Source organism: Engraulis encrasicolus, chromosome 10 (assembly GCF_034702125.1).
Source record: "Engraulis encrasicolus isolate BLACKSEA-1 chromosome 10, IST_EnEncr_1.0, whole genome shotgun sequence".
In the NCBI taxonomy this organism is placed as follows: domain Eukaryota; kingdom Metazoa; phylum Chordata; class Actinopteri; order Clupeiformes; family Engraulidae; genus Engraulis; species Engraulis encrasicolus.
The window spans coordinates 30,438,157-30,460,518 of NC_085866.1; the positions used below are offsets into that span (position 1 = coordinate 30,438,157).

Genomic DNA, 22,362 nt, shown 5'->3' on the forward strand with positions numbered 1-22,362 from the left:
CACCCACCTCCTCTCCCAGACCCCGTTCTCCGGATGTGCGTTGCCATTGGAGGTCTGTTTGTTCTCGTAGACAGCATCCTTAAAGCTGACCTCGCAGGAGTCGTCGTCCGATTCCAATCCTGTCCACATGAAAAGTCATAAAAAGTCAAGCTCAATTTTATATTCATCAACCATTTATCAATAGTTTCCTCTTAAAGAACTTTGTATGTCTCCATAATTTCTTGCTGAAAATCCACATGGTTGTTCAAATGTATGTGCCCTGGTGATGTACAATGCTCAATGCAAGGAGGAAAGGCCAATCAAATTCTGCAAGTGTGGTTCAAATCCTGCTGAAACTTGTCCTTAAGACACTACCCCTGTTACAAATTAGCTGTTACCAGAATGGCAATGACCAAGTCGTAATGTATTACTAAAGGCCCTGTGCACAGTCATAGTGGTGTACTACTATGGTTGTTACGCTTTTTTTCAGTTTGACCAATACAACGTCCCAGTGGCGGGACGGTGTCTGGTAAGGGGCTACGGCCATGATGTAATTAAGACGTGCCAGTTCAGGCTTCAGAGAGTGAAAAATGCCAACAACTTGATCATAACGTCGACCCTGCGGTGGCCTTACAGTAGGCCACTGACTGGGTTACACTGCTTTTGTTCCAAGTACAAGGTCTCCAGGATCAAAGCCATAGCACATCTACAGACTGTTATGCCCCAACACTAACATCCCGGTAATGCCCCTAAGTGCACGCCGTACCTCCAGTGGCACGCTGTAATAGCCATTGAAAAGTTAACTACCATAGTATTGCAATACTATGACATAACACAGGGTCTTTAGTAATGCACTACAACTTGGTCATTGCCATTCTGGTAACAGCAAGATGTATAACACTGTGTCTTAATGGGTTAATTATCAAACACCAAACACGCAACATGAATCAAATCAAGATTACAGCTAGCACGCCACGCGGTCAAACTCCAACGTGATACTATATCAGTGGCCCACTCTGTTCCCCAGCTTTATCTGGAACAAACTAAGTCACACTTTTCCATTACTCCATGTTCTCACACACAGTTTGCCCATGTGTGCGTGTGTGAGTGTGTGTGCATGTGTGTGGTCCTAAAACACCAACCTGTCTTGTCGTCAGAGAGCTCCATGTTGTCACACACTCTCGAGTCTGTGTTTATGTGTGTCATGGGTGGCGTGTGTGTGTGCATGTTTGTGTTTGTATCTGATCTTTCTCCCTCTCTTCCTCCGGCCCCTCCTTTACTCCCTCCTCCCCCCGATCTCTGCATACCATGCATACATGTGTACGTGTGCGTGTGTGTGTGACCCGTCTCGGCATCATAGAACTCTTCCTCACTGTGCATCCGTGTGTGTGTGTGTGTGTGTGTGTGTGTGTGTGTGTGTGTCTGTGTGTGTGTCTGTGTGTGTGTCTGTGTGTGTGTGTGTGTGCGTGTGTGTGTCACATGTCACATGTCTCGGCGTCATAGAACTCCTCCTCACTGTACATCCGTGTGTGTGTGTGTGTGTGTGTGTGTGTGTGTGTGTGTGTGTGTGTGTGTGTGAAATGTCACCTGTCTCGGCGTCATAGAACTCCTCCTCGCTGTTCATGCTGAGCGTTATGGTGTCCTGTCCTGCTGATGTCACTCAGAGGGCATCGTTAGTTACCGTGGAGACGCTGCTGGGCTGTCACAGTCACGGACGTCGCGGTCACACCCTCTCCGTCACTCAGGCCTCACCCTCCTCTCAGGCGTCACCCTAGCTGACTGACTTGTCACCCGCTCCGCTCCACTCTTCTCTTCTCTTCTCTTCTCTTCTCTTCTCTTCTCTTCTCTTCTCTTCTCTTCTCTTCTCTTCTCTTCTCTTCTCTTCTCGCGCTGATGGAACCTGAGGCACGGAGGAATGGAGGGAGAAGGGAGGAAGCACACAGCACAGGCCATTTAACAAGTCTGCATCCTTTGCCGACTTCAAGACACTTGAAACATATTAGCAAGGTTAAATCATTAAGAGCCACCTGCTCCACGCTGTTAAAGGTCAACACCCATAGATACTGTAGCCGATCTTAAAAGTAAAAAACCACAGATGCATTTCCTGGTCTTCAATATGGTTAATTCAACACAAATGCAGATGAACGGAACACTGTGCTGTGTGAGTCAGCTACCGAAGGAAGCAAAGAGGGAGATTGTTTGTGTTGTTCAGGAAGACCAAAATCCCAGCCAATAAGTGATTGAATCACACCTGTCAAACAGGAGCAAACATTTGAAAGCTTGTTACAGAACATTGCACTATGTTGCAGCAAAACAATCTGTTCAAACAGGAGACTGTGGCGAAACGCATCGAACAGATGCAGTGGTTGAATTCGCCACTAATCTGACAACTTTTTGCACAAACATCCAACACAGACTAGAAGCCAAAAACATGCTCCAATAGCACACAGACCTCCAGACTAGACAGGGGTAGACACTAGCCACAGCCAATTAGACCTGGGAGCCAAGTCAATTCTCAGGTCAATGATGTTTTAGTAGTACGGTACCATACGCCAGGGTGGTGAAACCACAGCTCATGCCATTATTGCATGGATTATGTTTTTGTTTGTTTTCAGTGAATCATCTAAGCAGCATATTCATTGCAGTACATTAATTACCAATTGCCAATTAATTTATGGGCATTAGTTGTCATTGTAACACCTGACGTAGCTGAGCCCAAAAAAACGTCACTGACCCTCTCTATACTGAGCGAGTGGGTGGGTAGGTAGGTGGGTGGCGTGACCCACAAACACACAACCCATCGCTCTCTCATAGTCCATCCTCCTGACAGGGTTGCCAGCCTAAAAAATGCTCAAAACCCCCCTGGACGCACTAAATCTCAACCAATTTCAACTAAATTCTAATGATTTCTATGGCCACAAATCCGCAGAAAAACCTGCCCAAATGCGCTTTTTACCCATTTTTACCCATTTTTACCCGCAGACGGCAATCCAAAGCAGCCCAATTGGGTGGGAAACAGCCCAATCTGGCAACACTGCTGGCTGAGGCACCCTCTCTGCCATGGCACTGATCCCACACTGTCCCTAGGAGAGGACACCATGACAAATGGGGAATCGCTTTCATCACTTTGTGCTGCACGATGTGAACATTTGCCCCAGACCCATGCCCTCAACTCGTCTGATGCAAGCAGTCTCTCCACAGACCAATCACAGACACCCCTTTGCCTATTTGGCAGGCCCTATAGCACACAAAACATCCACCAGATGTATTTCACATTCTGCCCTATTCTTCTACCGCCTCTGCATCCCCACATACAGCAGTGTTGACAGACATTTTCAGACCAAGGACCACCTTGTTGTCACCAATGTATTGTTTCAGGGATCACCCGTCAATTGAATTGACAGACTCGGCCCATTATGTTTCATGTGCTGCAAATTCAGATGAGAAATTAGAGATCTGTCTTGTTGTAGTGGCTGTCTTAGAGTAATGTTTAGACTTGGCTACAAAAAAATGCTACAAATATAGTCTATGTTAGCTTGCTTCAGAGGGCAGACTGTTGCAGAAATCTCCTCACAGACCACCTGAGGCATATCGTGGACCATCATTGGCCCCTGGACCACACTCCAGAGAGAGCTGTTCTAGACCTACCAGCACTCTAATATCTGCATCCTAGTCAGTGGGACAAAACACGGAATGAGTTAATAACATTAACTTCCTTTAATAAAGGTTGTGATGTGCTGCTTTTAATTCTACCGTTTGTTTGTTTTTTTCTGTTGGAGCCGCATGCCATGTATGAATGAATATACAGAGCTATACAAATAAAAAAATATAATTATAAACTTACTGTTATGTTATCACTGAATGCACTGGTCAGGGCAAATTGTGTCATGCTTGAACAAACATCCAGATAAGCTAGGTAAGCAAATTTCCTTAACTGCCTCACTTCATGTATGGCTTTTTTATTACCTTATTTATCAAAGGATTGACAAGACTCTCATACCAAAGGACAAGCCTACACAATGGAAAAGTGATAAAAGACTGTTTCCCCTGTCTTTACTTTACATGTGTGCACAGTTTTTATACCATACACAATGCTACAGAACATTTATAGAAATGTTAGGTCTACTTTTCCAGTAGGACATTTGAATTCAAGTAGTAGCTCAGATATAGTGTATGGTGAGCAATATAGAATTTTCTGTGCCATGAAGTTGTCATTACCTTACGACCTGTTGCAAACCTTCCCCCGCTAAAACCCTGCACAATACACAGACCTGAACCACCTGCATAGTGGCAACCTAGTATCACTGACCACTATAATTCCCCACATGACGATGTGATATCAATTCTTATCACATAATCTCCATTATCATTTCCAACTGATAAGGTCAGAAAACCCGTCTCTGGCAGGCACCAAAACAACACAGTACTCAATATATCTTACCGGCTTGAATTAAGGTAAGCGTACCCATTAAGCCCATGTACCCTTTAAGCCCACTTTCAACTTTGAGGTCAATTTAAAGAAAGGGAAAAGGTGAATTTTGTTGTTCATCACCCTATCCAATTAAAGGGTTTAGTAACTGACAAAATGTTTTTTATTGCAAACAAATTTTTTATCGTCGAGCTATCCCCGTCCAAGTGAATCCAGTCTCAGGACTACTGACAAGAAGTTGCCTCAAAACTTTGCTGTTTTGGGACATGTCAGAAATCATAGAATATCAGCTAGTTTAAGTCAAATGTTTTGAAAATACTTTCATATTTAGTAAACTAAGAGGTAAATGTAATGATTTTTATATATATACATGCAGTGTTTTACTAAATTATAGCATTTCCCTTCAAATGGAAAGATGTGTTTTATGAGCGAGCACACGCCGATATTTTCTTGATACAACCACACACCATCTTTATCTTACTATACCGTAAGACTTAAGGTGGTTAGGTATGAATTCTAAGCATATTCCAGTTTATTTGGCATTGGTCTTTAAAGAAATGCATCATGAAATGTTTTGTGGAGTTGATTATTTCCATAAAATAGCTTTTTGTATAGGCGGGCTTAATGGGTACAAGGTGGGCTTAAATGGTACACCCCATTGAAATGCATGCAAGTTTGCATGCATGCTTATGAAAAATGCCTTTGAGGGACATAAAAAGTGCTGTACAATCCCAAGTTGTTGGTTTAAAAGGCGTAATGTAATGAACTAACAATAATCAATAAGAAAAAATACATTTATCTGTTTGGATGAAGAATTTTATGAAGTATATGAAGTAAAAGATGCCGTAATATTTAATTAGGTTTTATGCACTATTTTTTGAGCAAATCTTACATTTTTGGTCTGAAACCATTTATGCCATGTAGGCTCCACTGTTTAAACTCAATTCACACACCTCACCAGGTATTTTGATAGAGAAATAACTATATGAGCTTATTTGGAACACAAGTGGGCTTAAATGGTACCAATGGTACCATTTAAGCCCAGTCAGACTTTTCACTTTTCTCGTAAAAAATCTTCATATTGTACTTTGAAATATCCATCAACTCAGTGACAAACATTGAGAAGAGAGGTAAATCTTACTATTTAACAAAATATTTCACAAACAAATTTTTTTTGAAGATGATTGAAAAATAAAGAAATTTAGATTTTGGTGGGCTTAATGGGTACGCTTACCTTAGCCCAATGTCACTGCCATTTAACTAAATCATTAGACCCACTATAAATTACTTTTTGTTAACAATGCCATCAGATTTAGGCGGCAATCTCAAGTGGAGTGCGATTAAAATATTCAACAACAACAACAATTAATCACAAGTAATCTCTCCTACAACCTCCCCAAACGACAAATGGTAAATGGACTGCAATACAGTATAGCGCCTTTCCACTCCTTGGAGCACTCAAAGCACTTGACATTGCATGCCTCACATTCACCAATTCACACATTCACACACCGGTGGCAGTGGCTGCCACCCGGTACACCCTGCCATCAGGAGAAACTTGGGGTTCAGCATCTTGCTCAAGGACACATCGATGGGGTCAGGCAGAGTGGGGCTCAAACCTGCAACCTCCGGGTTGCCGAATGGCTCCTCTACCACCTGAGACACCACCGCCCCAAGTCTTTACAAGTCATTTCCCCCATTAGGCCATCTCCTTTGTACAGACCTGCATGGCCAGTGTACTTATGTAACACACAAACATCCCCTTTAACCTTTTGTGAACCCTGAGCAACACAGGTGGCAGATGACCACCATTAGATAACGTAAATGCGATGCTGTGCAGGGCCTCTGACAGCTTTGGCTGGGCCCGGGACAAAGTCATCTTAAAGGGCCCCAAATTCGACACAAACAATGTATTGAGGACCCATTTCTGGGCCCCCTGTTTACCTGGGCCCGGGACAAATTACCCCTTTGCCCCCCCCTGTCAACTTCCCTGATGCTGTGCCTTCAGTATCGACGGGGAGCCAGTTAGGCTACTAGACTCGCTGGAATAGTTGCAGATTTTATCAATTCTAGAATTCTAGGACAGGAGGCTTCTGAGGTCTGATGATGGCACAACATGTTTGCGAAGAATGTTACTCGCGGCATGTGAGACCACGCCATCTTAACGCTCATCTATCTATCAGACCCATCAGCTATTTCTGGCATTTGCACACTGATAAAACAGTTCGATAGGCAAGTGTAGAAGAAAACACAAAAAAACGTGCAGGCGAACACACACAGGTGAAGCAAATAGTAACCAAGGGAGACGAGAACTTTCTTGAGGTAGAGGACATTCCAAAAGGTTCACGTACAGTGAGAACAAGCATCATCACGACCCACATCATTAACATAATCATCGTCGCCATCACATAGCCTGGCATGTCATGCTGTTGAAGGACTTAAGTCTTTGCATCTTTGGCTTACAGTTTTATTTCTCCTTCTTTCTTTTTTCCCCCCTACACACAGGGTGAGATGTACACACACACAAAAAGGGAGTGGGAGATGTGACAATAGCAATTTTTAAATATCATTGTTTCACACAAAGTACTTTAAAAAAAAAAAAAAAATCTTCGCATCTTTACATCTTTATATACAGTAGCTTCAAACTTTTACCGTCCATCTTTCATGTTCAAAGCCTGTACTGGTCTCTTCAACAAGACTTTGTCTTTTTTAAGACCTCCCCCATGTTCTTCTGTTCAGCCAACATCTCTAAACAGCTCCAGAGTTTAGGTGACAGAGTCTGTGTGTGTCTGTGTGTGTGTACATGTGTACGCTACAGTAAACAACAGGAAGCGATCGTCCACTGGTGTGTACTGTACCACCAAACACGTTAGCTGAATAATTTAGTCCCTGAAGTGCTGAGTGGCTATAACAGCATGCTATACACACAAACTGTGGCATGTGTGCAAGAGAGATACATTCAATACAAGCTCAGAGCAAGAATAAACAATGGGAAGCTTTTGAAGTTAAAGGATGTTAACAGTGTTGGGGAAGTTTTTTTAGAGAACAGATACTAAGCTTACAGTGGCTCCGTATGTATACTTCAGGCACACACAAAATCACCTGCTTAAGTCTAGGAAATAGCAATAGGCAGGGAAAGACCAGCAATGGCTCCGTCCATACAATTATGTGACATTTCTATGGCTGTATAGTGTATTGCATCTGTACATGGACAGGATTGTAACTCTTCTTACAGAACAGATACAGATCCCAGCTCCATACTGTCCTACTGACCATCTCCATACAGGAAAAACACCCGCAGAAATCCGCAGACTGGAATGAAAGTGGGCTGGAAGAAGTCAGCAATGATGTGTGTCATGAAACATGATTCTGTGATGTTTTTATGATTCCGTACTCTGTCTGTGCATGGGCATTAAACATCTTCCGACAGATAAATGGAGCTTGTGGATGACATAACTCCGCATACACTTAAAGGTAGGCCTACATTATGCAATACCTATGCAACGGGGCGAGAGTAACTTTCACTGACAGACCAATGTAACTTCACCATGCTTAGTTCCCTGCTTAGCAGTTAAGACACATGGTAATTTAGGAAACTTTCACGCATTACAAAATGCTTTTAGACCCATTACAAACCACACGAGTCGTAAACTGGCTCTCACAGAACAGCATAGAGATCATCCGGGCTTAAGTTATGTGATGAACCCCACCCCTGCTACACACACTTCACCCTACTACCATCTGCCCGCAGATGCAGGTGCATTACGCGCCCACACCAGGCGATTTAGGGACAGCTTCTTTTCTTCAATCCATCAGGCTGTTGAACTCCAAACCATAGGAAGGAATCCACTCCTTCACTCATCATATCTCCCCTTTTCTCCAACCTGCCTTTTTTAAATATATTTTTTCCTAGTACTTCTAATTTTGCGTGTTTACTTGTTCACCTTTTTTGGGACTCCCCGAGCAGCTTTTCATTGCACATGACAATAAAATATCTTGCATCTTGTATCTTGAATACCATGGCAGTATGCACCAGTCCATCGTGATAACTTCAAGTGAACACAACTGAGTGTCACTCACACCAGATGCATTATGGCTCAGTGTGGTGTACTTTCATACTCAAACTGACTGCGAACAAACTGCGAACAGCGAACAAACTGGCTGGCACACAAACTGACATACAAACAGACTCTGCTGAAGGCAACAGAAACACACAGGGTACATTTTATGAATCACAAGGTGCACCATTGAGCCTTGCCAAAACCAATATCATGTCCCAGTGTGTTAGGCATCAGTGTAGGACAAAATGAACAAACTACTGCCCTTCGCCCTCATCCACCTGCCCTGTCCCTGGATTACACAAATGACTAAACATGCAAATCAATGAGGTCAGGCTCAGATATGACTGGGACGTGACTTGGACTGAATGGGATATCTCGAAAACAGCGCAATAAAAGACAGCTGACCTGTTGCACCTAAATGGTATCAATTGCATGCCACAGGCCCTTTTAGAAACTACTCTAAAAAGCTATTTAAGATTTTAAAAACATTAAAACGCAAGAGGCATAACGTACATGATCACATACTTGAGTGACACAACTTCCACCTGCCAGTCACTTTCCTGGACAGACTACACCACTTTGAGCACTGCATTGCACTCCATTGCACAAAGTACAACACAAGTGAGATATTGGAGGGATCAGAAAAGTAGACCTACTACCACTCCATCAACTGCGTAGCAGATAACACAGAAAAATGGCCTAATCACTGAACCTGGTATCAAGTCCATCTGTGCTTAGAAAAAACGTCCTGCCACAAATTCTGGCACAACATGAAGACAACGAAACCTTTGTACCATTGCAGACCAGTGTTGCAAGTCAATTGCACTTTATTCCCAGCGCTGTAAAATTCATAGCAGTGATATCTTACCGCACACCTCCCAGAGTTGCCGAACAACTTGGTGATTACATAAGTGTGATAACAATAGAAATGCAACTTTGAAACATTTAGTGGTACAACTAAACATGCGCTTTCATTTCATATTTACCAGAAAGTATGACTGGGCATACAAGGAGAGCATTTGCTGAGGAACAGCTTCTAAGTCCAGCTGAATGCCATACCCAGATGCCAGATCCCCTGTGCCACAGACTGAGAACCGAGAGTGATCTAACGTTACCCCATGGCGCGCTCTCTCTTGGATTTAACACAACTATTACTGGCGTCGAAATGTCAAACCCGTGGGGTCAGTATGCACAAGCAGGTTGATGGTGCGGCTATTACCGTCTAGAAAACCTATGTGCCAATAAACAAACCTAGACACATGGAGAAGAACGAAAATGAGCTAGATAATTTCTAGCAAGTTCAGCCAATGGTGAGAAGTCTAGAGCTAGTAGAAATTACCAGAAGCATAATTCACGCTAAAGGTCAACCCGCTCCGAAGAGACGAGCACGAAAGAGAAGCCGTGGAACGCTAGAGACTCTACCCGTGCACCCACTGAAGCGGTGCAGCCCCCGGGCAATGTCCCACACGGTTTCACACTCGGTTCGCTGGAAGTGTATCAGCTAACCTAGCCCAGGGTAAAGTTAGCTCACCCACACCGCTAGCTTGTTACCTTAAACTGATTTTTGACATACTGCTACATGCCCACACCGCAGTGTCAGACAAAGCCACACTGACATGAAGCACCTTTTCCCACAAAGCGATACGTCAGCATTTTAATGACATGTTGTCGCTGCCACACACGTATTTTCCTCTTGTGCAATACCGATTGCTACATTGCTAACCCACTCTACATGGGGAGCTAACCAGTGGGGCAAAAGCTGTCCCAGCAAGACTGGAAATCTTCTCCTAGTTCTAGTCCACGGTAACTAGATAACTTTCACTCGTCAAAACCAGCAGACACAGAGCCATATCAGCGCAACATAAAGACTGGCAGTGTATGTAGTCCATAAATGCAAGTATTTTACCTGTCCTGGTCCAGAATATAAAACTGTGGATATTTCTCCGATGGGACACCAAAATATTCAGCAGCTCATAAGTCAGAAACAAATAGGGACGGAAGTGTGTAGTAAAGGTGCTATCATTGATGGTTATTTGGCCTATCGCTACTCGAGGAATCCCAGGATCACTCACAACAAACATTCAGTGTGGGCGTGTACCCGATGACAGACACAGAGTCCACCAATGAGGGTGCAGAGACCCACAGCCTCAGAACGCCATAAAGAGGAGGGCATATGTCCGAGGGCGGGGTGTGAAGTTGTATAAAAGGATAGCTATGTGCTAAAAAGGGTATGGATGGGTGTTATTTATAAGCGTTGTCATATTTCACATATAGTTCTGACAGCTGTTCCTATCAACTTCACTTGTGATTCTCTAGGCTGTGGTTAATTATAGCTTGGTTTGAAAATGCATGTTTTTATTCAAGGCATATTTATTGTCAATATGATAGGGTTTTCTATGGAGACAACCTTGGCTGTGTCTAAATGGGCCAGACATTCGTTGCTCTGTAATGTGAGATTATTCTACTATAGCCTATGGACACTAGCCAATAGGCCTACACACTAAGCTAGGGTGAACATTGGTAAAGTGGGACGATTTTCGAAATTTCAGGTTTTCTGCCATTGTAGGCGAATGCCATTACATCACATGTCAAACTGTTATGCTATTTTCAAAATCTAGAGTGTCTTTAACAAAATTAAGCAGAAATTTTGGAATTATTTTCATCACAGAAGAAATTATTTTGCTTTAAACAGTTCTGGCCAAGTTCAGAATGAACTTCCTGACCACTGGTAGAGTGGGACATCGCTGCTTTTTACATTTTATTTTATTTATTACACAATTGACATGGATATTTAAGTTTGCTATATGTGCATTTATGTAAAAACTGTTTGTTTACATACATTTTGTTACCTTTATATGAAGAATTTGTTGCATAAACCTGTTTACATGCAACGCACCCATAAACCTGATACAGCATGCATATTACTACTGAAAAAGAGACTAATACAAGATTTTATTGGTAATTTTCTTATAATAAGCAATTATAAGCAACATTTTATTGAAATATAATACACTATTTGCTGTTTCACCATAAAAAATGTGCCCTGTCCCACTTTACCAATAGCCATTGGTAAAGTGGGACAGTGGAAAATGTGCCCCTAATTAAAATATTTTATTTAAAAAATTAATGATTTTTTAACTAGATGATACTTAATGAAGTCACCTTTCATATGAAAACAGTTGTTGAGGCCTAACATCAATTTTGAAAGTGCTAGGCCCTTAACATTATTGACCTCAGATTGCTATGTCATTTTCAAAATCGTTGTTTTTTTGGCTCAGCCTTTGAATGACATGTCATCACGCCCCCCAGGAAGACATCACAACCACACTTAATATTATATTTTAAACATTACATGCTAGAGAAAATATATCCAAAAGATTTAATTGGCTACAGTAAAGCAATATGAAGATATTGATGATAAATGTTAACTGTCCCACTTTACCAGTTGTCCCACTTTACCAATGTTCACCCTATATAATGCATCTATGCAGTCATCGCATAGTATGCATACTTCCTTTCCAGTTGTCAAGGTTAGAATAACAAGGGGATTATTCTGTGCTGTGATGGATTTGCGCTCAGCGAAGTGCATACAGTGCCACGAGATGGCGCATTCGGACAAAGTTGGGAGAGCCGTAAGGCTCTGGAGTTGGGGATGCTTGCCTTGGGGCACAGCTTAGATGTCCAACGATGTGCAACAATATTAGCCTATTTATACCACTTTATTCTTAAGTCTACATGTGCTTTGTTGTTTTCTTTTTCATAATCACCATAATCACCTTCCTTGTCACATCAACATTAACATCATCATCAGCAGCAGCATCATCACCACGATGATGATGATGATTATTGTTATTATTAGTAGAATTATTATTATTATTATTATTATTATTATTATTATTATCATCGTTAAGAAGAAGAAGAAGAAGAAGAAGAAGAAGAAGAAGAAGAAGAAGAAGAAGAAGAAGAAGAAGAAGAAGAAGAAGAACGTTCATTCGTCTACTAGCCTACATGCTGCGTCACACCAAAGCCTCCAAAGCGTGATAAAAAAGGGGGGGGGGGCAGCCTTGCAGACACTATAATTAAGGTCCCTTAAAGTGATTAACGATTTTCTTTAAGCCTTCATTAAGCTGTATCTTAAAGCTCCTTACAAATAAGTAATCAAGGCTGCATAACCATATGGTGACAAAGTCTGGTTACATTGGTTTAATCATGTGGGGGTGTGACTGTGCATTTGCCGGGAGTGGGGAGACCTCTTCCAACCCTCGAGAAAGGGGGGTAACTAACGGACCTGGGGGCGGGCATAGCCATCCACACAAGCTGACTTTGTCATACATACAACAGTTGGGTGAAACCAGACCTCAGACTTGTGCAGTCTACGTTGGCATTTACATCATATCGGGACCTGACCAACTGAACCTGTGCGCAATGTGGACATTTAACTTTTAAAAAACCCTGGTGGATTTCTGGTCATCTCAGACGGATGCGGCAACAATTGGATTCCTTTTTACTTTTGTCGTTATCAAGAGATGTTTTGTCTATGACAATCCTGTCGGAGAGACCACGCTTGTAAAACAGACTTCAACTTCATTCTTGGCCAATGACGAAGGCAAGGCAAGCGGCGAATTCCTCACCGCGGCCGCGACCCAATAAGCGGCGAAGTGGACAGGGGATGGACGACGGAGGAGGAGAGGGGCAGTCGAGCGCGCCACCGGATCAAGCGCGCAGTCGGCTGTCTGGAGGGCACCTGGAGTCAGCCGTTGGTCACGAGTCGCCTAGAAGTAGTGATGAGGCGCCAGTGACCGCGCGAGCTCAAGATGCGCACTCGAGCAAACCTGTCACCAAAAGCCGAACAGGAACGTCGACCCTTCGCCGCACCCCGAGCGGAGGACAAGAAATGAAACCAGAGAAGCCAAAAGTGCCCGGCAAACCAAAGCAACCGAACGGCTCTGGCAGCCAAAAGAGCTGTAATAAATCCTCTGGGCTGAGAAAACTATCGGACGCCAGCAGCACTTCAGATGAGCTGAGCAAAGACTCCGGATGCGCCACTGGAAAGTTGTCATCGGCAGGCAGTTGCTCAGAAATGTCGGATTTCACGTCGGAGGAGAATAAACTCTCCACAGACGCCCAGTGCAGTGACACTGAGACCAATAGCCGGGATAGTTTCAGTGATGTGGACAGGACAGACCTTGGACACAGTGTCTCTGGCATCAAAAGTGCAGGCACGAATGTTATCAGTTCATCGACAGCCGGTAACACCTTGGCGCCCGCACCTGGTGTTGGCGAGGGGAGCATCTCTCCCGCGGACGAGAGACCCTTCCCCTCCATGGAGAGCAGACTCAACTTCAGCTCCTCCGTGGCGTTCTCTGATCTTACCGGAGAGTTTGTTGATGGGATGCACGACGAGCTCGTGCGAGAGATTGATGATTTAAGATCAGAAAACGAATATTTGAAAGTAAGGCCGTAGTATGCTTTCCATAACATTTCTCTAGTGTTGTACAGTGTCTTATGTCTACCACATTCCAAATGGGTGTATGTTTCTGCGTGATTTAAAGTAGCGATTACAGTAATAATGACTGACTATTTTGCACTTGGGTTGCTGTCCTAGTGGATTACCAATCCAGAGATTACACTTTCGCTAATTGCCCTTAGAGTCATCCGTCACGACAAGGGAATTACAGGCGAGGTCAAAGCGCACCGCCAGGCGCATCAACTGTTTTATCTCCAAGCCAAGTGGGTAGACTAGTCGACTTGACAGCGATGCCCTGGTGCCCTTGTGTTGGTGCCAGACACGTGTAATTGAGGATTGAGGTGTTTTGTTTTCCTAAAAAAGTTCTGTGTCCTGTAGGCTATAAGTGCCATCACGCATGTGTGCGCAGTCGCAGTGGCAGTATTTCTTGCCTTAAATGGAGAGATGTTGGAAATCAAACTAGTACTACAATTCCAAAACACGTGACAATGTACAGTAGTGTTACTGAAAACTCATAGCACCACCTACATGTAATAACTGTGAAACTACCTACTGTAAATATGTGAGAGGACTTTGAAATGAACTGAATGCATATTCAAAGAAACAAGCGGATGCTGCAACTGTCCTTCAGTAGGCCCAGGCAAGATGCTTAACCACTAACAATAGACGCACATAGCTTGGACCTGAACTGTTAACTCATTCAATAGGATATGGACACGTGTTGTTTTGTTCCTTCCATAGTGCATTGTATAATGGACTACAGTCCTGTTGCGCCTGCCTGCACGTCTCTAACTAGTTGACTGTGTTGGCTAACGAGACACTAAGCCTCAAGTAATAATGTATTACTGACACGTTGTTCTTGAGAGTTGGGGCCCCTCCGAAAGTCATGTGTCCAGTAAAGCTTAATCACAACAACACAATCTATTGCTGGGGAAGGAAAGAAACTCAGGTTGTGTGAGTGCTTGTCCAGTAATAATGTGATGACAAATCTATTGGCTGTGAGAGAAGAGCAATCAGTGGGGTTGCGTGGTTGTTGAGTATGACATTGAACATACGTGTGGCATATTGCACAATAACACATGGATAAGTAGGCCCTATGTATTGCTTATGATGGGAGCACAGACTGTCGTGCATTAAACTACAGCAGGAAAATAATATTGTGCAAAGTAATACATTGTGTTGTTATTCAAACCCTTAGCACAGAGCATCTGTTATAACCTTATCACCAAAATGGTAATGACAAAGTCTCAATCTGTTACTAAAGACTCTGTATCGTCATAGCAATGTTGTTATTATGCACACACTCCTAGTGGTGCAACACCTTCGGTATTGCTTCTGGTCAGGCAGAGAGCAATGTAAATAGCGTTTCGGGAACTCAACCCACTTTGTCGGAAACCAGTCAACCAGTAGCAAATCTAGGGAGGCGGGTCAACCATGCCGCTTGGGAAACGTTAATTGTTATGCTCTTGGTCAGACCAAGTCTCGAAGAGAGTTGAAAGTCGATGATAATCAGGCTACTGTGGTATGGCATGTTGGAGATGCTACGCTGTGCACCGTCTCAGTAGTGGGCCTAATAATGTAATAATAATGTCATGTAATATGCAGAGTAATTACTCTTTCACCTGCTGCTGTGTTTTCCTTGTTAGATGGAGCAGCAGCGTTCGGAGATGTTGGATATTGAGTTTATATAAGTTTATAAAAGTTAATCCATTATAGTAACTGGTGGTGTTGTTGTGTGCTCTGCCTGTTTATCCCTGGTGAGATGGAGGGCCTGCATTTGGAAATGCTACAGATATTGGAGATTTTGATGTTGTATAGTACTTGTCCCGATAGTAATGTGATGTAATGTGCTGTTGTTGTTCAGGGTGAGATGAAGGAGTTGTGTTTGGAGCTGTTGGAGATTTTGATGACAGTGTAGTACTTCTTCAAATAGTAATGTGCCGTAATGTGCTGCTATTCATGTTGTCCAGGATGAGATGGAGGAGTTCAGTTCTGAACTGTTGGAGATTTTGATGACTGTGTAGTACTTGTCCTGGCGATAGTAATGTGCCGTAATGTGCAATCGGAGATGCTGGAGATGTGTATGTAGTATAGCCTACATAGTAATGTGATGTGTGTGATGTGATGTGTGATGCATGATGTGATGTTGCTGTTGTTGTGCAGGATGAGATGGAGGAGTTGCGTTCGCAGATGCTGGTGATTTTGATGTTGTATAGTACTTGTCCTGATAGTAATGAGATGTAATGTGATGTTGTTGTCCAGGATGAGATGGAGGAGCTGCGTTCGGAGATGCTGGAGATGCGCGACCTGTTCCTGGAGGAGGACGTGTACCAGCTGCAGGAGCTGCGGCACCAGCTGGAGCAGGCCAACAAGACCTGCCGCATCCTGCAGTACCGCCTTCGCAAGGTCGAGCGCCGTAGCCTGCGCGTCGCACAGACAGGCCAGGTGGACGGGGAACTCATACGCGCCCTGGAGCACGACGTCAGGGTGAGTAAAGTGTGTGTATATAGGTGTGTGTGTGTAAAGGTGTGTGTGTGTGAGAGAGAGAGAGAGTCCTGCATCATCCTCCGCAAGGCCGAGCGCCGCCGCCTGCGTGTTAGGGCTGGGTTCAAAAGATGGAATCGCAATCCAATATCGATTCACGTTTGAAAAGTGTGATATCGATACACAACTTTGTGGATCGATTTTTTGCCGATGATTATAGGTGCTATTTTCTCAACCACATCCTGTAGCTTTCTTCCACATCCATGGTGACTACATGCACAAATACACACAGCCTGTTCAAGTAAATAGTGCCAGTGTTTTCCCACCTTTCTCTCTCATACCAAGTTTCCCCCTTCTTTCTCTCATACCAAGGCATTTCATGTTTGTGTGGGTATCAAAGGTTGAGATATTTAGGTTTTTATAGCCGGTCTTAGAATTTTAGGCATAAATGGGTTAAAGTGGCAACCCAGCAATACAGAAGATCGATATTGAATCGAATCGAATCGGATCGTGGATCGTGACCTTCTGGATCGGAATAGAATTGATCCAGGAAATTTGGATCGATTCCTAGCCCTACTGCGCGTCGCACAGACCAGCCAGGTGGACGTCAGGGTGAGTAGTGGTAGGGTGTGTGTGTGAGAGAGAGAGAGAGAGAGAGAGAGAGAGAGAGAGAGAGAGAGAGAGAGAGAGAGAGAGAGAGAGAGAGAGAGAGAGAGACCGGACAGGTGAACGGGGAACTCCTACGTGCCCTGGAACACGACGTCAGGGTGAGTAAAGTGTATACAGGTGTGTGTGTGTTTGTGTGTGTGTGTGTGTGTGTGTGTGTGTGTGTGTGTGTGTGTGTAAAGGTGTGTGTGAGAAAGAGAGAGCTGGCGCGTCCTGCAGTACAGACTCCGCTTGGCCGAGAGGAGAAGACTGCAGGTCATACGACCTTAGGGTGAGTAGGGGTAGGGGGTGTGTGTGTGACAGACAGACAGGCAGACATAAAGAGAGACGGGGAGAGAGAGTGGCAGCATGTGTGTGGCCCAGACTGAACAGGTGTGTGTGTGTGTGTGTGTGTGTGTGTGTGTGTGTGTGTGTGTGTGTGTGTGTGTGTGTGTGTGTGTGTGTGTGTGTGTGTGTGTGTGTGTGTGTGTGCAGACACGAGAGTAAGAGTGAGAGAAAGTGTGTGTGTGTGTGTGTGTGTGTGTGTGTGTGTGTGTGTGTGTGTGTGTGTGTGTGTGTGTGTGTGTGTGTGTGTGTGTGTGTGTGTGTGTGTGTGTGTGCAGACACGAGAGTAAGAGTGAGAGAAAGTGTGTGTGTGTGTGTGTGTGTGTGTGTGTGTGTGTGTGAGTGTGTGTGTGTGTGTGTGTGTGTGTGTGTGTGTGTGTTTGAGCAGACGTTAGAGTAAGAGTGAGAGAAAAAGTGGAAGTGTGTGTGTGTGTGTGTGTGTGTGTGTGTGTGTGTGTGTGTGTGTGTGTGTGTGTGTGTGTGTGTGTGTGTGTGTGTGTGTGTGTGTGTGTGTGTGTTTTTATACAAAGACAGATAAAAGCAGGAGATAGTGCACATGTGCGTGTGTGTGTCAGAGTGTGCAGTTTGTACATGCAAGTGAAAGTGTTTGGGCACACACATCTGTGGCAGTGTAACCGGACAAATAGACCAGCCGTGACGCAATTGAGGCGACAGAGAATCGCTTCTGTGCTGCAAGAGCGATACGAGCGATTGAAGCGACTAGCGTATGTCCAGGCAAAGCATTCAAACATTCCCATTGGCTGTGGTCACTGACCTCTATACAGTCATTGGCTGTCGCGGCTGGTCGCCGAACCGCGTCATAGAAAGTTGAAAGGATTTCAACTTCAAACTGTCGCTCTCGGTGTGCGAATCGCTCTAGTCTCCAGAATAGCTTTTGTCGCGCAACTCAATTCAAAGTCAATTACTTCCGTCGCTCGCCTCGCTCTTGTCGCGGTAGGTGTATTTGTGCGGTAATGCCGTGTCCAGACCAAGAGCAAAAGGAGCGAACGAAGCAACGGAAGTCATTATTTCTCTATGGAGGGCACGCGACCAGCGCTACCAAAGCGAATTCGGCAGGAGGGAAGCAAGCTGAGCGACCAAAGCAAATTTTAGGATTAAAAGTCATGTTATCTTTTCGTAATGAGCTATGACGCGATTTGGCGAAAACCACTTGGAACGTTCATATCTCCGAATGTCCCAGGCTGTCAAGCCAGAGCCGTTATGTGATTAGCTAAATCAAACATGTCAATGCTGCGTCTTGAGCTAATACAGCAAATTCAAGGAGAAAGTTCTTCTGCTACCCACGCTACCAGGCAGCTCCGTTCGTTCTTGGTCTGGACACGGCATAAGACATCGCAAGCCACACTGGTTAGAAAGAGTATGTGAGACGTTGTGAGTGGGTGTGCGCCTTCCTGTGTGTAAGTGCGAGCGTGTGACGGGGCCGTTTTTGGGAACTCACTGGTCACCAGGTGCATGAATAAGTGTGCTGCCGTGACGCGTGCCTGTTAGTGAGGCTGTGGTTGGGCTAAATAACATGTGGCCCGCCATGTACGAACCGTAAGCCCCACAGCACAGTCATCTTAGGACAAGCGGAGCAGAGTAGAGGCAGAAGAGAAGAGAAGAGAAGAGAAGAGAAGAGAAGAGAAGAGAAGAGAAGAGAAGAGAAGAGAAGAGAAGAGAAGAGAAGGTTTCCTACGCTCAGGGAAGTCGACAGGGGGGGGGGGGGGGGGGAAAGGGGAAAGTTGTACCGGGCCCAGGGAGGGGGGACTATGTTAGAATTGGGTCCTCATGACATTGTATAGGCCTACAGGGCTCTAAATTAACTTTTTCATCACCAGCTAAAATGTTAATCTCACTAGACAAACACACACTCACAAATGGGTCAAAGTGGCTAGTAAGCCGAATTGAATTTTCACCATTTTCACTGGCCAGTTGGCCGGTCTTTATTTAGAGCCCTGATTGTATGTATGGAGGGGTGGGGGGTGGCGGAGGGGCATTCAGATGGTTTTGTCCTGGGCCCAGCCAAAGCCCTGTCAGTGGCCCTGCCTGCCTGCGCTCTCTCTCTCTTCTTGTAATGGGGCTTGGGGGCTGGGAGGGCTAGAATTGGTTCTCCATTACATTGTATGTATGGAGTGGGGGGTCTTTCAGATGGTTTTGTCCCGGGCCAAGCCAAAAGCTGCCAACGGCCCTAGCCTGCACTCTCTGTCTCTTCTTGGCATGCCAAATTCCATCCTCCTGTTTCATTTGTCCAGGATAGTTGTCGACGCAAAAAAAAACCCTCAATTGCACAACTTCCATCCAATCCATGGCACAGGAAGTGAAAAGCTCAAGGTTTGGTGAGTCAGCAGTGTAAGGAGAAGCCGAATGCGAATACAGTGCTGATTATCTCTGGCCTGTCATTATGAATCATGTGACCAGTTCCTCCTATAAAGACGCTTCACTCCCGTCCCGAGCCTCCTGTTTGGGTTGTGAGTCACACTACGCCAGGATTGGCTGGATTGATAGTCTGGTATACAGGGCATTTTCCCAGTGGGGCCGACAGTCCTCTTAGGCCGACGCTGTTGGTTTTTTTGTTTGTTTGTTTGTTATTTAGATAGTCAAGTCAAGTCGGTTTTACTGTCAATTTCTTTACATGCGCTGGCCATACAAAGAATTGAAATAACGTTTCTTACTTTCCCATGCAGACAGACGTAGACTCTATACTCTAGGTGTGGACATAGACAATTAGACATAGACAGTATACATACATTACACCTAGATAGGGTGGCCAGATGCTCTATCTTCCATATAGACAGTGAAATTAGCTAATGATAATATTGCAGAAAAGCAGTGGTCTGTGTTTGGGGCTGGTCTATGCTAAAAAAAAACGCCCGGGCTGTTTTTATGTCCCTGTCCAACTCTGCACTACGGACCTGGTGAATTGATGTCGTTTGCAGAGGCAGCCAGTTGTATATGTTGGAATGATGGAAGAGCTGTTATACATACGGTAGGGTGCGCAAATGCACAGATGTGTGTGTGTGTGTTAGGGAAGGGGGGTGCGTGGGATGGTGTGTGTGTGTGTGTGTGTGTGTGTGTGTGTGTGTGTGTGTGTGTGTGTGTGTGTGTGTGTGTGTGTGTGTGTGTGTGTGTGTGTGTGTGTGTGTGTGTGGGTGGGTGGGTGAGTAGGTGTATAAGTGAGTGGGTGATGTTTAGTGAAGTACTCAGCACTGTTTGACAAAGGAAGAGAAGCAGCCTCTCTCTCTAACACACACACGCACACACACACACACGCACACACACACACACACACACACACACACACACACACACACACACACACACACACACACACACACACACACACACACACACACACACACACACACACACACACACGCACACACTCTCTCCCTCTCTCCCCTGTGCGTGTTGTGCCATGCAGGCTTGCCAAACAAACCCACTCATTTGCTCATTTCCTTGCGGCCGGCCACTCACAGCGCAGGCATTCTTTGGTTTCAAAACTCAACAGCCAATCAGATGTGGGGGTTTCTTCCTGGAATGCCGGGTGCATTATAAGACTATCAGCCCAGCAGGGGCCACCACATCAAACACGGCCCTGCCACCAAAATTGCTCCCTGCTCTGTGTAAATTCCTGTTATGCGTTTTTTTTGTGTGTTATTGCCTCCCTAGCTTGTGCTGTTTATCATGGAGAGAGGGAGAGGGAGAGATGGAGAGAGAGAGTTGCATTTTAGGCAGAAAACTCATTGAATCTCCACAGCAATGCACTAGACTGCCTCCACATTTATGATGGTGGGTGAGATATATGAGACTTGCTGGGGGGGTTAGAATTATGCCATACGTAGTTTGAGACTTCTTTTTAAACAGTTGTATTTAATAGGTTGGCGTGTGTTTATGAAATTGCTGACAAATGGCATTTATTTAGTCTGGCCCTGCCAGACATAAACGTTCCAGTCCAAATCATTTTCCGTCCACTCTACATCTTTATGGCAGTGCAGGCGACAGATCAAACAAACAATTTAGTTGCCAGCGGCTGATATTGGGGAAAGTTGCTCGACGCACAGATTGTGCCAAAGCGCTGTGCACACTAGCTTAAAGAGCAAGGTGGCACTACATAATCATCGCATTATCTTTGCGTTATCATTGCGGTCGGTAAAAGTAGGCCATCCCCAAATCATCGACTTTCTTTCCAGCTACTAGTCTGCCATCTCCAGCCCCAGATGATATACAAAAACTAATCACCACATGACCCAATCTACGCACGACACCACCCCAGCATGTCAATCACATTCCTAAACTAAAATCTGCCCGCAACACGCAGTATGAGGGGCTGGTAAGACCAGGCTAGTGTGTAATAGAGGCCAGTCATGGGTAAGCGGTTAGGGCCTCAGACTTGTAGCCCAAAGGTTGCTGGTTCGACTCCCGATCCACCAGATTGGTGGGGGGAGTAATTAACCAGTGCTCTCCCCCATCGTCCTCCATGACTGAGGTGCCGTGGCCTGAGCATGGTACTGTCCTGCCACATTGCTCCCTTGGGGCTGCCACCTTGCATGGGTGAGGCATAAATGCAATTTCTCTGTGTGCAATGAGCACTGTGTGTGGAGTGTTGTGACACAATGACAATTCTAGTTTCCTAGGTGGGTCTTCATGTTCATCCATAGCAAACTGTAGTAGACTCACTAAGAAGCATTTAAGACTATTACAACATACACATAATCACTGTTGAACGTGTGTGTGTGTGTGTGTGTGTGTGTGTGTGTGTGTGTGTGTGTGTGTGTGTGTGTGTGTGTGTGTGTGAGTGTGAGTGTGTGTGTGTGATTACAATAACAATGCAATGCTTTTGGCCCGTATACTGCTTGGATCACACTGTAGTTTGAGACTTAAACATGGTGGTTGTTATTGTGGAATGTACATTTAGGCTTGAGATTGCTATTAACTAAATTGACTGGAGCAGT

General features: G+C 44.7%; 2 protein-coding genes across 3 annotated transcripts in view; one reads left to right on the forward strand and one right to left on the reverse strand.

Moving 5' to 3' along the window:
- Positions 1-10,497, reverse strand: part of LOC134456941 (oxysterol-binding protein-related protein 2-like) — a 28,897-nt gene extending 18,400 nt beyond the window's left edge. Inside the window, exons 1-3 of one of the 2 annotated variants that reach the window (XM_063208613.1) lie at positions 10,376-10,497; positions 1,567-1,879; positions 8-119 (exon numbers count right to left, since the gene is read on the reverse strand). In XM_063208613.1, the coding sequence (XP_063064683.1) occupies positions 8-119; positions 1,567-1,603 (149 nt within the window). In that variant the 5' untranslated portion in view covers positions 1,604-1,879; positions 10,376-10,497. Of the gene's footprint in view, positions 1-7; positions 120-1,121; positions 1,231-1,566; positions 1,880-10,375 lie in introns of those variants that run through there. The other variant, XM_063208612.1, reaches the window with a different exon arrangement.
- Positions 10,498-12,866: 2,369 nt separating this feature from the next.
- The window catches only part of si:ch211-197l9.2 (microtubule cross-linking factor 2), a 41,860-nt gene continuing 32,364 nt past the window's right edge, over positions 12,867-22,362 (forward strand). The window contains exons 1-2 of the mRNA XM_063208601.1: positions 12,867-13,921; positions 16,199-16,423. Coding sequence (XP_063064671.1) covers positions 13,067-13,921; positions 16,199-16,423 — 1,080 coding nt within the window. The 5' untranslated portion in view covers positions 12,867-13,066. The remainder of the gene's footprint in view (positions 13,922-16,198; positions 16,424-22,362) is intronic.